This window comes from Stenella coeruleoalba, assembly GCF_951394435.1.
Source record: "Stenella coeruleoalba genome assembly, chromosome: 3".
Classification (NCBI taxonomy): Eukaryota; Metazoa; Chordata; class Mammalia; order Artiodactyla; family Delphinidae; genus Stenella; species Stenella coeruleoalba.
This window is the reverse complement of record NC_137148.1, coordinates 28068329-28083259: the sequence shown is the minus strand read 5'-3', so window position 1 is coordinate 28083259 and position 14931 is coordinate 28068329. Positions and strand designations below refer to the sequence as shown.

At 43.7% G+C, this 14931-nt stretch overlaps 1 protein-coding gene across 1 annotated transcript in view; it reads left to right on the top strand.

The window, feature by feature from the left end:
* The window catches only part of SLC45A2 (solute carrier family 45 member 2), a 32395-nt gene extending 17692 nt beyond the window's left edge, over positions 1–14703 (top strand). The window contains exons 3-7 of the mRNA XM_079916897.1: positions 1976–2301; positions 6477–6620; positions 7294–7417; positions 11729–11943; positions 14340–14703. Of these exons, the coding sequence (XP_079773023.1) occupies positions 1976–2301; positions 6477–6620; positions 7294–7417; positions 11729–11943; positions 14340–14564 (1034 nt within the window). The 3' untranslated portion in view covers positions 14565–14703. The remainder of the gene's footprint in view (positions 1–1975; positions 2302–6476; positions 6621–7293; positions 7418–11728; positions 11944–14339) is intronic.
* Positions 14704–14931: the final 228 nt, after the last annotated feature.

Below are 14931 nucleotides of genomic sequence, written 5' to 3'. Positions count from 1 at the left end.
ACTCAGCACACGACCTCTGACATCCACGGCATCTCCACGATTGAATAAAGAGCATCACTGTCTAATGGCGATCCAGACGCACCATATGTCCCAGAGCTGCCCTCTGAATCAGCAACAGTGTGACCCCCTCAAGGGCCTTCCGTTCTCGAGCCTACCAGGGTGCCCACCGTCCAAACAGGTCACCGTATGTGCCACTGATCTGTTTATATATATGCACATCACCCATAACTAGGCCACATACTCCTTGCTGGCAGAGAACATGTTTTTTCACTGCACCCCATTGGCCACCATTTCCCATAATTCCACCTTAAAATGCTTTGTCACTCAGGGCATGATAATGTTGCCGTCTTTTTGGAATTCAATGGTTAAACAGTTGTTTATCTGTAAATATCCTCTATGATAAATTGCAACTAGACAGACTGTGTAGTCACCAGAATCATCCATTCTTCCACCATTCTGGATAAATTGGGATTCATATTATTTGGCGTTCAGATCTGTGTTCCTGGGGTCAGAGTTTATGTAAGTTTAAATGTTTAGGGTTAGAGATAGAGAATTCCTTAAGCTCTGTTTTCTTCCTTGATTCTCTGATTCGTGGGGATGTTGTCTTTATCTGGGAAATAAAATGGAGCCTTCACTCACACAAGAAAAATAAAAACAAACAAACAGAGAGCTGATCTGACTAGGTAGATATTTGTCTTTGGTAAGGCATGATGGGAGGTTGATACGTAAAGGCATTTGCCAGAGGATCAGCCCTACGAAAGCTTGTGATGTAGGTAGAAGGTGTGTTTGGCATTCATCTGCTCACTTCCCTGGACAGCCTCCCACCCCATGGTATACCCCCGCTGCAGCCCGGTGTTCTCAGACGTCACTGGTGCCTGCTGCCAGAAGGACGATCTGAGGAGCACTTAGTATTTGGGCGCTGAGACATGCAATGTCTTGTCTGTACCAGGAGCACTTGCTTTTTAAAACAGGAACCCAAGAGAATGAATCACTAATGGTAGAATTTCAAATATTAGACCATAAGGGCAGGATCGATTTTGAGAAGTCCTTCCTCCCTCAGGTCACACTGTCTTTAAGTGTAAGCAGGTAAAGAAGGCACCAGAAAGACTTCAGGTCCAGGTCCTGTGAGAGGATAAGATTTAAAAAGATTCATATTTAAGCTTTTGTTTTATTTTTCTGTGGCTGTCAACTGGGAACAAGTACCTTTAGCTTTTTTTTTGTTTTTTATTTTATTTTACTGAAGTATAGTTGATTTACAATGTTTCAGGTGCACAGCAAAGTGATTCAGTTATACATATATGTATATATACTTTTTCAGATTCTTTTTCATTATAAGTTATTGCAAGATATTGAATATAGTTCCCTGTGCTGTACAGTAGGTCTTTGTTATCTGTTTTATATACAGTAGTGTGTATCTGTTAATCCCAAACTCCTAATTTATCCCTCCACCCACACCTTTAGCTTTTCATAGATGAAAGAAGACAGATTCTAAGGCTGTTAGGTCTCTGCAAACTTGTGTCACCCTAAGAAGCTTATTAATAGATCAACAACAATACATAATTATATTTTATTGCAGTCAGAAACTGGTTTTCTTTGGAGCCCTTTAGGGCCAGGACTTTTAGTTCTTAAGCAGTGTTGAGAGTGCAGTTTAGAAAGCTGTAGGACTTCAGATGGTGGTACTATTTACTAAGCGCTTACTGCGTGTCTGGCACTAGTCCATTTTCCAGTCGTGACCCTACCAGTAGGTTGCTTTTTTATTATCATCCCCGTATGACAAGTGAGGAAGTCCAAGGTCACAGCAATTGCATGCTAGAGCCAGGCCTTGAACCCATGCTTCCTGGCCAAGGTGTCTTAGCTCCTCCCATCATAACCAGGCTGCCTACGCTGTCCTCAGGGAGCTTTCCCACGGAAGGAAATGGAAAGAGACGATGCTTCTAAATAATGCTAATACAGCTCTTGCTTGCTTGCTTTGCAGGTTTGGGAGGTGCCCTGGGTTACCTTTTGGGTGCCATCGACTGGGCCCACCTGGAACTGGGAAGACTGCTGGGCACAGAATTCCAGGTCATGTTCTTCTTCTCCTCGTCGGTGCTCACTTTGTGTTTTATTATCCATCTGTTCAGTATCCCTGAAGCCCCGCTTAGAGTTGTTGCCAAGGACATTCCCCCACAGCAAGCCCCTCAGGACCTTGCATTGTCATCAGACAGAACGTATGAGTATGGGTCTATTGAGAAAGTTAAAAATGGTTATGTACACCCAGAGCTGGCGCTGCAGGGAGAAAAAAACAAAACTCCTGCTGAACAGGTAAAGATGCAACTTCTTTTTTATTACCTTAGGAAAAATATTCTTGTTCTTGTCTTTTGTTCAGATTTTTAAAAATTATTCTTTGTCTTTGTTTCGTTTGCTTATTTGATGCGAAAAGTCTTGTGAATCCTCAAATCCCCAGTAGCTATTATCCTTTGGAATTAAAACTTTGCACCTCATAGAAAAATGTGTGCATTTTCTTCTAGTCCTCCTGTCTCTTACTCTTTTCAGACCGTCAAACCAGGGAAGATGAAGCCAGTTGAAAAATGTAAGGCCGTAAGAGAAGGCTTGAATCATCCTCAGGACACAAGAAGTATCTTCACTTCTTAGATTAGGATTATAAATTTGTATTCCAGATAGCAGCATCCCTGGGTAGGGAACTGGAGGAGCTAAGAGGTTATTGGGATGAAGCCTTCATTTTATCTTGATCACACAGTAAATAGAGAAAAGATGAGAATATAGGTTTCCGGAGACCTGCTTAAACCTTTGCGGCTCCAGGCTACCTGGAGGAGAACGCTCACACTCCCTGCTGATCTCAGTTAGGATGGAGCGCCTCGCTGTGCAGTTCTGCAAGGCAGCACGGGAATCATGGAAGAGCCATACGATGGAACCCATTCGATCATTAAAGGATCTGTGTGTTTTTGAAGATTTATTTAAGACATAATATATCAGATAAAACACACATACATATACAAAATGATCTCCACTGTGGGAAAAGCTACGTAGATCCAGAGAAAAAATAGAAAGGATATATACCCAAAATGTTAATTGAAGTTATTGTCGCTGGGTGATGGGCTAACAGGTGGTTTTCATTTTCTTTTCTAAACCCTTCAGTCTATTCAACATTTCTATAATAGACAAGTATTACTTTGAAAATAAAGAAAAATAATGTCAGGGTTTAAGGAACAAAACAAGGCAGGGTTTACTAAAGATTAAGTAGCTATTATAGATTATGCCTGCCTCTTTGCCCTATTGATAGATTATGACTTGCCCTCAAAGGGTCACCCAGCAGAGGCTGTCTTATTCTACCCCGAGGCTGTTGTGATGATCAAATGAAATCAAGTGAGTAGAAGTCTTTTGAAAGGCATAAAACCCTCCACACCATTAAGACTTGCATCAAATGTAATTAACTTGTATTAGTATGTGCCACACGCACAACACTGTAGGCTCTGAATGGTTCTATTATGTGACTTAAAAAATAAAAGCAAAACAACATAAGAAAAAAAAAAAAAGAGAAACATATCTTAGGCTCAAAGCCAAGCATCTGACACCTCTATTCCAGAAGTGCATCTTGGGAGCTTCCAGCTGAGCAATGGGTGTCTCCGAGGTGTCAGGGCCAAGGCCCTGGCCATCTTGTTTGTCAAAGTCATTACTTTCCAAAACGAGGGTGGCTGTGCAATTTGAGAACTGGGATTTTTTTTTTAATGGCAAGAGGCCTGAGTTATTTCATTTATTGTTCGAGCTGGATACCATAAAATCCATCTCTAGTTCCTCCATGCCATCAGTTACTCCCTTCAATATTTAGTCTCCTTCTGGTGGCACTTTTGTACAGTTCTCTCTCCCCCTGATGGCTCTGTGCCTTTTTCACTTATAAATCCATCACCACCCAATGTCCAGTTGACAAAGGTGCATAACGTATGCAGTAAAACATTTCCCAGCGGCTCAGAATCATTGCAAGGGCTTCACAAAGGGAATTGACGCGTCAGTGAATAAGAAGCCAGGTGCATTTTCATTCTGAGTTAAAATACCCAAAGGGACTTTAAGTATTTACATTCACAGCTTTTACAAAAAGACTAGGCACAATTTTGAAGCTCATATTTATTTTTGGAAGAAAAAAAATGAGGTTAACAATGAAAGCAGGCTGAAAATTATGTATAAGGCAGAAGCATAAATTAATGTTTGGAATGAGACTGAATACTTGCTGGTCAGATTCACTTTTTAAAATTTTGAATTTTTGGAAAGAAAGTGAAGATAAATCACTTTGAGGTGTGAAAATCAGGCTGTTGTTTCCCAGTCTATACCTTTAATTGCTTCTTCCTGTGGTCAAGGAAAAAAGTAATAGTTCTTCATTGGATTTCTGTTATGGTCACCATTTATTTTGACAAATACCATATTCTACATGCAGAAAATGTTTATTTTTCGTAACTCCAAGGTAATGTCTATACTTTTTAATACTGATTAAGTATAAAAAAATCAGTTGAGGCATAGTCATAAATACTACAAAACTGATGAATTAAAAAAATCAACTTGTACAACGAACCTACAATGAGTAAATATAATTTTCTGCATCAAAGAATAAAAAGCATTATCATATAAGGTTAAGAGCTATGAAACAATTTGCTATTATAGTTAAAAGAGAAAATCTCAGGAGACTGTCTTATAAATAAACGAGCCAGGACCCAATATCATTATGTCAAGACTCAGAATAAATAAAAATCTGACGAGAAAGACCCATTACCCCATCATGGTTAATGTTTATTGTCTCAGGGTCTTCAGGGCAGGTGATCGCTTCATATTCCTGAGGTTTCTTTCTTCTCTCATATGACAAGCTATTAAAGGCTCTTTCCTTTTTTTGTATTTCAAAACAGTTGTGTCAATAGTTCAAAAGTTTTCATTCTCTCAAGGCTACTGATACCAATAAATTATAGCCTCTGGTTTTAAGGTAATTTAAGTCTAGATTAAAGAACTGTGGGCATATGTAGTCATTGTGTGTGTGTGTGTGTGTGTGTGTGTGTGTGTGTGTTCTACAATGTTCTCACTTCTGACTTGACATAGGGCTCGTCTACACCTGTTGGCTGATGGCAGGATCCAGAGAAATAAACTAGGAGGAGGTACCTGGCCCAGAGCAGGGAGCTGATTGGCTCTATGTGGTAGTTTTCTGTTGCTACATAACAAACTACCACAAATTTAGCAGCTTAAAACCGTACCCATTTATTATCTCACAGTTCTGTAGGTCAGAAGTCTGGGTGGGCTCAGCTGCATTCTCTGCTCAGGGTCTCAAAAGGCAGAAATCAAGGTGTTGGTGAAGCTGCCTTCTCATCTGGAGGCTCCAATGGGGAAGAATCAGCTTCAAGCTCATGCAGGTAGAATCCAGCTGCTTGTGGTTGCAGATGTCCTTGTTTTCTTGTTAACTGATGATGGCCAGGGATCACTCTCATTTCCTAGAAGCCACACCCAGGTCCTTTCCATGTGGCCCCCTTCACCTTCAAAGCCAGCAATTCTTGAGCTTTGAGACTTTCTGGCTTCCCCTTCTGCTCCCAGCCAACTGGGAGAAATATAGAGAAAACTCTATGTTTTTTAAAGGGCTGATGTGACTTGATAAGGGTCACCCAGGTAATCTCCCTATTAATTAACTCAAAGCCAACTGATTAGTAACCTTAGTTATATCTGCAAAATCCTTTTGCTGTGTAACGGAACAGAATCATGAGGATGGAGATCATAGAGGCCATCTTGGAATTCAGACTACTACATTTTAAGAGTCAAGAAAGAGGCTTCCCTGGTGGCGCAGTGGTTGAGAATCTGCCTGCCAATGCAGGGGACATGGGTTCGATCCCTGGTCTGGGAGGATCCCACATGCCACAGAGCAACTAAGCCCGTGCGCCACAACTACTGAGCCTGCGCTCTAGAGCCCATGAGCCACAACTACTGAAGCCTGCGCGCCTAGAGCCCGTGCTCCGCAACAAGAGAAGCCACCGCAATGAGAAGCCTGTGCACCTCAACGAAGAGTAGCCCCCTCTCGCTGCAACTAGAGAAAGCCCACGCACAGCAACAAAGACCCAACGCAGCCAAAAAAAAAAAAGTCAAGAAATCTAAGAATTATAACCATCTAGGGGCTGGCTTAGATCTATGCGCTTCATCCTCAGCAGTGGTTCTGTTGTTCAAAGATAGGAAGCTAGATATGCCTTACATCTTGGCTCAAAGCAAGCTTTATTTCCAGTCCCTTCACCCTCATATCCCCAAAGCCCTGTTCCTGACCTGAAACGGCTAAGTATCTGCACGTACTTAACAGAACACCTCTTATGAGAACACTCAATGGAAACCTTGGCACCATGCCCAGGAAGTGCGACCTCGTGTGCTAGTCTACTGACAGATATGTAACATGGCTGTATGCTTTGCTCCCACAGCTGGCTGTGTGTCTACACTGAACGTCACACCTGTTTGCTGTTTTATTCCAGACTCGGAGGGCAGTGACCGTGAAGTCACTGCTGAGGGTGCTGTTGAGCATGCCTCCCCACTACCGCTGCCTTTGCATCAGCCACCTCATCGGATGGACCGCCTTCCTGTCCAACATGCTCTTCTTCACAGACTTCATGGGCCGGGTAAGGGGCATGTCTGTGCACACGCTCATTATCTCACACACCTGTCCCTCCATCAGCACCTGTGGAGCTTCTGAGGCAGCCTCTAAGATGGGCAGAGTAAGAGTGTAGGAAAGAGTACCTTCAAGGAGCTGGCTTACAGACAGATTCCAGAGGGAAGTTACTACACCCTACACAACTAGAGGACACTATGCGATGGGACCAGTACTTGATCAAATACAACAAATAAGGAAGAAAAGTCAAGGTGAACTGTAGCGGTCACAGCAGGCTTAATAAAGGAGGTGCAGTGTGATTTGGATCTTGAAAGGTGAGAAGGAGTTGGAGAGGGAGGGGTGAAGGAGAAAACATTCTAGGCAGGCGTAGGAATGGCATGTGTAGAGATGAGTCAGAAGCCTGTTGGTTGTACCAGAATATGGGTGGCCGGGTTGCCTATGGCGGGTAGAGCCAGCTGTTAGGCAGAAGGAGGGGTGTTAAAAATCCAGGGGGATGTTGTTTAGACTTTATGCATTAAGACCTCCTGAGGGTCCTTGAATGGAGGTGTGAAAGGATGAAAGGGTGACGTGCTCATGGGAGAATGAGGTCTGAGCCCCAGGAGGGGGTGAAGAAGCAGAACGTGTGAGAAGGGGTCCTTACCACCCTGCACTGGTAACTCAATGGCCCCACATCTCTCTTGCAGATCGTGTACCACGGGGACCCCTACAGCGCACACAACTCCACAGAGTTCCTCATCTACCAAAGAGGGGTCGAGGTTGGATGTTGGGGTTTGTGCATCAACTCTGTGTTTTCCTCACTTTATTCTTGTGAGTCTCCTCCTCCTAAGGATGTCTTCTACGGGCTGGCGGAATCTTGGATTTTATACATCTGTATTTCTATATTTATTTGTTTGCTCTCTAAGATGCCAGATTCTTGATAAATATATATGGAGGTCAGGAAAAACTATTTCCTTAGAAAGGACCGCATCAAGTAGCCTTTTCCCTAGTGAATTCTGGGTATCATTTTCCTCAGTGATTACTTTGTACTTGCAGTCGGTGGGATCCTAATCAAAATACGTTGGAAAGTAACAGGAAATCTTGTAAACAATATGGTGAAGTATTGGATGGGTGGGGGGTAGTCACAGCCAAGATTACTGATTAACGCTAGGTCTGTGTTCTGCTGGAATAAGGGCACTGGTAGCGTTTCATAGATGTGCTTATCAGTCTTGACAGAAAATGAGGGATGGTTAATATGCTAGGTGACAAAATGAACATATAAAATAACTTCAGCTCAGATGGGCGGGTATGTAACAGGGCCATTCTTCCGGATTGAGAACAACAGCTTACCTTCTCAGACACCAGCTTTCCATGGGGTCTGGAGTCTGTTAACCCCCCTTGGCTAAGATTACCTGTGAGGACACTGTAAACAAAGGGAATTCTGGGATTGGTTTTAAATAAGTCCAAACGGATGTACTCCAACTCTAGGGCATCACACAGGCTTGTTTTGTGCTGGCTAATTTGGAAGTCTCCAAGGGCTGTACACATTGAATTAAGTAAAAACTCTGGCCTATAAAACGTATGCAGGTCCCGCATTTGGAGTGGAAATCTGAGAGCTTCTCCGGCATTGTGGGGAGAATAGCTGGTCCCCAGGGCAGAGCTCCAGGCTTTGGACAGGCCCAGGGGACAGCAGGGTATGGCCGAGGTTGGGGGGGAGGCGTTGGGGACAATCCCTGTTACCATTCTCAGGGCATCATTCTGTCACTGAACCGTGCTTCTTGTGGGGATGGAGGCTGAATATATATGATGACCCCTAGTCTGGCATTTAGCCCTTTGCTAAGCCATAGCACAGTGGGAAACCTGCTTCGAGATCAAGAAAAATCTCTTCAAAGTATAGCACAGTTGGGAAAACGGGACCTAATATAAGCATATTCATGAGTCCAATCATCATAAAACCATAAAATTCATTACTTTCAAATGTATGGTAACCAAGTAGTGGTGGCTTAAAGCTTACGTTTCCTCAGCAAACCCATTTTTCCCCCTTAGAGTGAACGAATTAAGGAAACTCCAGGCTGCTTGCTTCGGCAGCACATATACTAACAGGAAAGAAAAGAAAAGAAAACTCCAGGAGGACGATTTCAACTACCTAGAATCAGGGAGTGTTAGACTGAAAGGATTTAATAAATTATCCATCTCAATCCCTTTGTGCTTTCAAGAGGTGGGGGGAATATTTACCACTATTCTCATTCTTGTAAGAGGAAAACATTTTTCTAAAAGTCATTAGTATTTGAATTTTGTGTCAAGTTTAACTTGTTTTCCTCAAAAAATTCCCTTCTAGTTAGTCTAGTCTGAGTTCCTGTATGAATTTCATGGCATTTGAAAATCAAAAGCATGTTATTTTTTAGAGCTTTTCCAGTTAAAATCCCTGTGTATAAAGAATACCTACTATATGAATAATTTTCCAAAGTTATATTAATGCATAAATCTATGGGATCCCTATCACTGTGAATTAGAACTAAAATTTTCTTTATAAAATACCAACCAGCCCTACCCAAGGATCTTCAGGGGCTCTCGTGCCCATAAGATAGAGTAAAAGTCCTGATCTGGGCACTCCGGGATTCACAGTTTGGCCGGGCTCACACTTGGACCTTTGTCACTCCCACGCAGGAACTCCTCCAGTGACCCACTGCACGGACGTTCTCACCTCTATGTATTTGCTTTTGGTTTCTTCCACCCGAACTGCTGTTTCTACCTCCCCACCCAGACCCAACTCCAATATGTCCCTCTCTGTGCAATCTTTCAAGTCTTTCCCTCTGCACTCCAACCCACTCTGGGCAGAATCAATCATTTCCCTCAATTCCAGAGCACACCAGATAACCCTGTGTTCTGGACTCATCACATAACATCAGGCACAGACCCAGAATTTCTATCCAGACAGAGCTTAGCAGGGCTATCTGGCTGCTGGGCGGGGCATGGGGAATGGTGATAACGGACTTTTTTTTTTTTTTCGGACTTGTTTTTAAGCTCCTTTGCACAGCAGGCACACTTAGGTCAATGAGTATAGCCACGCCGAGTACTGAAATACAGCCAATTGTTCATATCATACACTACTATCCATAGCTGGGGCTTAAATCAGTCATTTCCGTACAATCCTAAGGAGAGGCACAGTATGAGTTGGCGTCAGACCCAGCAGAGGACAAGTCAACTTGGCCCTTAAACTTACTGCTTTCTCTTTATGAATAAAGCATTCTTTGCTAGACTTTCCATCTTCGTAGTGAAGTTAGTTATGTTTCCAAATATCTCTTTATCCTCTTTTGCCTCCTTCCTGGCTGGCCTGTACACGTAGTGAGAGCATTTCCCTAATGAATACTGATGGTTATCTTTTAGGTACTGAGACAACTTAGATGACGTTTTCCGCATAAATGTAATCATTAAGCAAACAGAAACTGACCTAAATTTATACTGCTTTTATTCTCAACCTTGGCAACAGCCCTCCAAGCATGGCATGAATTTAACAGAGGAAGCACTGTTGCCCATTTAACATTTTCAGAATTCCATAATTGATACAAATGTAATAAATATTAGGTTTCTTGTCTATGCAATGTAAATCCAATAATTATTTGAACAGATATGGAAAATTTCACTCTTGAATAGGCACATTTCTAGTATCTATCATTTGTGTATCCCCTGGGTCCATGTGTTCCAGTAGAATGGGGCAGAGGAAAGACAAGGAAAGTACGGATTAAAAGCCATTTGCAGCAACATGGGTGTACCTAGAGATTGTCATACTGAGTGAAGTAAGTCAGACAAAGAGAAATATCGTATGATATCACTTATATGTGGAATCTAAAAAAAAATGATACAAATGAACTTATTTACAAAAGGGAAACAGACTCACAGACTTAGAGAAAGAACTTATGGTTGCCGGGGGGGAAGGGGGAGGGGGGAGAGATAGTTAGGGAGTTTGGGATTGACATGTATTATGTAACAACCTAAATGGGAAAATAATTTGAGAAAGAATGGATACATATATATGTATAACTGAATCACTATGCTGTACACCTGAAACTATCACAACATTGTTAATCAACTATACTCCAATATAAAATAAAAAGTAAAAAAATAATAACCAATTAAAAGAGGAAGATAAAGGTTTTTTTTAGGGATTTTTCCCTACTGTGGTGGAAAACATAGTAAAATGTTTTAAAGCTGTATTTCCAATTTTAAAAAATGAGCTCTACCATGAGTTCTTTATGAGCAAGCCAAGTTTACCTGCTGGGAGGGGACCCCAGTTAAGAGTCAACCATATTCAGCAAGCTCTGTATTTATTGAAGTAATGATAGCCACCATTAACTGGGTGTCTTCTGTGTGCTTGGCACCGGGCTGGGTGATTTCCTAGACGTTTTACTTCATTTGATCCTGATAACAACCACCAAGAAGGGTTTTGTTAGTTCCATTTTCTGATGAGGAAGCTGAGGTTTTGAGAAGTTGTGGAACTTGCCCATAGAGGGTGAAGGCACCAGCGAGGGGGAGGACCCCCTGACCAGCCTGGGAAGGGCTGGCAAGGCAGGGAGAGCATCTACAGGTGATGTATGTTCTTTACTTCCTTCTCAGGTTGTGCAGATGACATTTAGGTGGGGCAAAGAAACTGAATGAGTTGGATCATTCTGTGCAATCTGGTTGTGTTAATTTCCTCCAACCTGACTTTGGGCTGTGGGGCTAATAGAGACCTGGATTGTCATTTTGGTCTTGTTAGGCTAGATCTCTGTGAATCGGAAAGATACCCGCTTTTCTTCCATGGCTTGCTGCCCCAGGGTCCCATAACCAAGGCGGGCTTTTCAATCGCCTCTTTTGCATCCCGTTGCTATTCAGCTCCCCAGTACACAGTGCCTGGTCCTTCCCTGCAGAAAAGAAAATCAACCCAGCAAGGCAATCTCCAGCTTTTCTTTACACAAAGGATTCAAAACTTATTCCAAAAGCCAGCTGTTTTCAAGCACAGATAAGGAGGTTCTTCTGTTCCTGACTCAGTGTTAAAGGAAGGCTAAAAAAAGTGAATCTTCAAAAGGAAAGGTTGTCTGAAATTATGAGATGATGTGAGGCACTGCCAGCTGTAATTTCTCCCTCTCTTCTCCCCACACACAGACTTTCAGAAAGCTTTGGTTCCCTACATCGGATTAAAGGGTCTTTACTTCATGGGGTATTTGCTGTTTGGCCTGGGGACGGGCGTCATCGGGCTCTTCCCGAATGTCTACTCCAGCCTGGTCATGTGCACCTTGTTTGGCGTGATGTCCAGCACCCTGTACACCGTGCCTTTTAACCTCCTCACCGCATACCACCGTGAGCAGCAGGAAGAGCAGGTGTGTTGTTGAACCTCTGCACCGAGTGACGTCCGGACTCACCTGGAGGCTGGGGGAGCTTGCTAGGAAAATGTAGAGCAGAGCTGGAGAACAGGGCTTCTTGAAACAGCAGCACTAAGATGTCCAGCCAGATGTAATGATGGTCTAGCCAAGGCCTGACCACTTTTCCAGCCCACCCCCTCCTTACTCTGAAGCCCTGTGCACCTGGGAGCAGTCGGGCAGGTACCATTACTCCCATTAGTCAGATTAGGAAAGGTGAGGTTGGTAATGCTGAGAAACCAGCCCACAGTCACACAGAGACAAAGCAAGGGGAACTCTGGGCTCATGACATGTCCAGCATACCTGCAGTGTTTCTGGATGCCACAACGAGGGCCCAGGCCCTCAACCACTCTAGAGGTGCCTGGTGCAATTTCCGGGAGTTACTGGTTGAGCGACGTTTTCCTTGGAAGTCCGGGTTTTGGTAAGTCATGCCCTGTGTGCAGGGAGGAAAGCTGGTCGCAGGTGGTCATCTCACCAGCTGCCTCAAGGGAGGCCACCCCATCTCCATCTAGGAGCTCAAGCCAGAGGGCAAGACCCTATGCTGCCCTAAAAAAGCACTAGGTTTGGTATTTCTGCTCTAAGATTACCACGTTTTCTTATCCAGATATGCAACTTTTCCCCCTGAAAATAGGCTTACATTTCTTTAACTGTAAAAGTTAAAGAGATGGCTAGTAGCTTAATCCATCACAGTAGGAAACTGCAAAAACGCTGAACACGCGTCCATGTGACCGCAACGCTGGCCTTCTTTTTCATCATTTGATCTGGTAAACACAGCAGGAGAGAGTTGCACCGGGTGTTAAAACCTTTTAAACAAGAGTCGTAGCTGTCCTCTTCCCTGGCAGACATGGTCACTAATGTTTCAATGCATGGCAGGTGCTTTGCTGCTAAAGAGACAGCTGTCATAAAGAACTATCCCTCCACGAGGGAGTTGGATGGTACTAGGCCCAAAAGACAGAGGCTTTGGACTCAGAGAACCCTGGATTCAAATCCTGCCCCGCCCCCCTCTGACAGCTATGTGACACTGGGGATCTTACTCATTTATTTATTAAATATCACTCAAAATGAGTTCATGTTTAGATGGGATAATACAATCACGTCGTTCAACAGCCACAGTGATGTACATGTACGTGTGCATCCCCTCCCTCGCCTCCCCACCCTGGGCTCCTACATGTAACCACTCCCATCAGGTCTTTGTCTATTTTTCCAGTATCTTTTAATGAAAATCCAGTGATTATGGATCCGTTTTCTTATTTTCCCTTTCTTATTCAAAGGATAATGTGCGTTTTCCTGCACAATGATTTTTTCTCATTTAAGGAATTATCATTCAAACTCTCAGAGCCTTAGTTTTCTAATCAATGAAGTGGGAATGATACACCCACCTTAGAGAGTTGTCGGAAAATTAAATGAAACCAGATAGTGTAGGTAATCCGCTTAGCATAATGCCTACCTGGCACCTGGCAAAGACTCAGAAAATGGTAGGTAGTAGTATTATTGTTATCACGGGGCTAATGATTATGATGTGTGCATCGAGGGAGGTGGTGAGAGTGAAATGAAGGAAGGTATGTGAAAGAGCCTTGCACAAGGCCTAGCACATATATGATACCCAATAAATGGCAATGTTATCAACCAATTCCGACCAAATATCAAACTAATCAAATATGAATCTACTAAGCAAAAAGCAACCGTATTTTGAAAGGTGGAATTGCTTTTTACGTTGCTCCCCCTACACATACCTGTGCTTCAACATCTTTCTGAAAATGTTTGAACCGTAACCACTAGGGAAGAGGAGGAATGGGAGACTTATTGAGCTTCTACCGCATTGTATTTATTGACTTATTGATTTATTGAAGAGATAATTTTGCGTTCTTAACCATTTAACTCCCATAGGTGTGAACGGTGGAATTTAAGACTTCGTGGCAGGTGGGGAAGAAAGGTGCAGGCCGGGGGGTGGAGCTTGAATCAGGAGTTGATAAACTGTCTTCTTGGCCGAACGTGGTCTGACACCTGCTTTTCTGTACAGTCTGTCGTGTACAGACACGACAGGAATTCTAGGAATTCTCTGACAATTTTAAAATGATTTTTAAAACATCAGTGGAAGGATAATATTTGTGACAGGGGAAACTTACATGAAAGTCAAATACCCGTGTCATAGAATTCTGTTGGAAGGCCACCTGGTTTACGTTCTGCAGCTGCTTTTGCGCTGCAACAGCAGAGTCGTATAGTTGCAGCTGAGATCAACGACCCACAAGCTGCAAGTATTTATTACCTGGCTTTTTAGAGAAGAAGTTTGCTTGCTGCCTTCTGCCCTGAAGGACAGTTGGTGCAGATCAAACGCTGTTCCTGTGCTTCCCTTGCAGAGGCAGCAGGCCCGGTGCGGGGGCCCGGACGGCAGCGTGAGAGGGCAGGGCGTGGACTGCGCCGCCCTCACCTGCATGGTGCAGCTGGCTCAGATCCTGGTTGGAGGCGGCCTGGGCCTTCTGGTCAACATGGCCGGGAGCGTCATCGTCGTGGTGATCACAGCCTCTGCGGTGTCACTGATCGGCTGTTGTTTTGTGGCTCTCTTTGTTAGATATATGGATTAGGTCAATAAAGAGACATCGTTCCTAATCCCAGACACAGTGGAGCACACGGCAGGAGATCGATCTTTTCTTTAGCTCTGCACTGTTCGTATCTGCCCATGGGATGCCGCGTGTTACGACTTCAACTGCGGTGATCTGCCCACTCCTCACTCTCAGCCAGCCCTCTGCACATCCGTTTCCCTATTTCAGGCATCATTTGTCTTAGGAGAGACTGGGCTATGCCTCCATTCACTGGGGGCAAAGGGCAAGTGTGGGTGACGGCACCTCCCCGGGCCTTTCTCCCTCCGTCTCAGTGCAGCGGAATGGAGAGGCAGGGTCTGTTTTCCACAGGGCATTTCAGGCCTTGACGAAACCTGAGAAGCAGACTAGC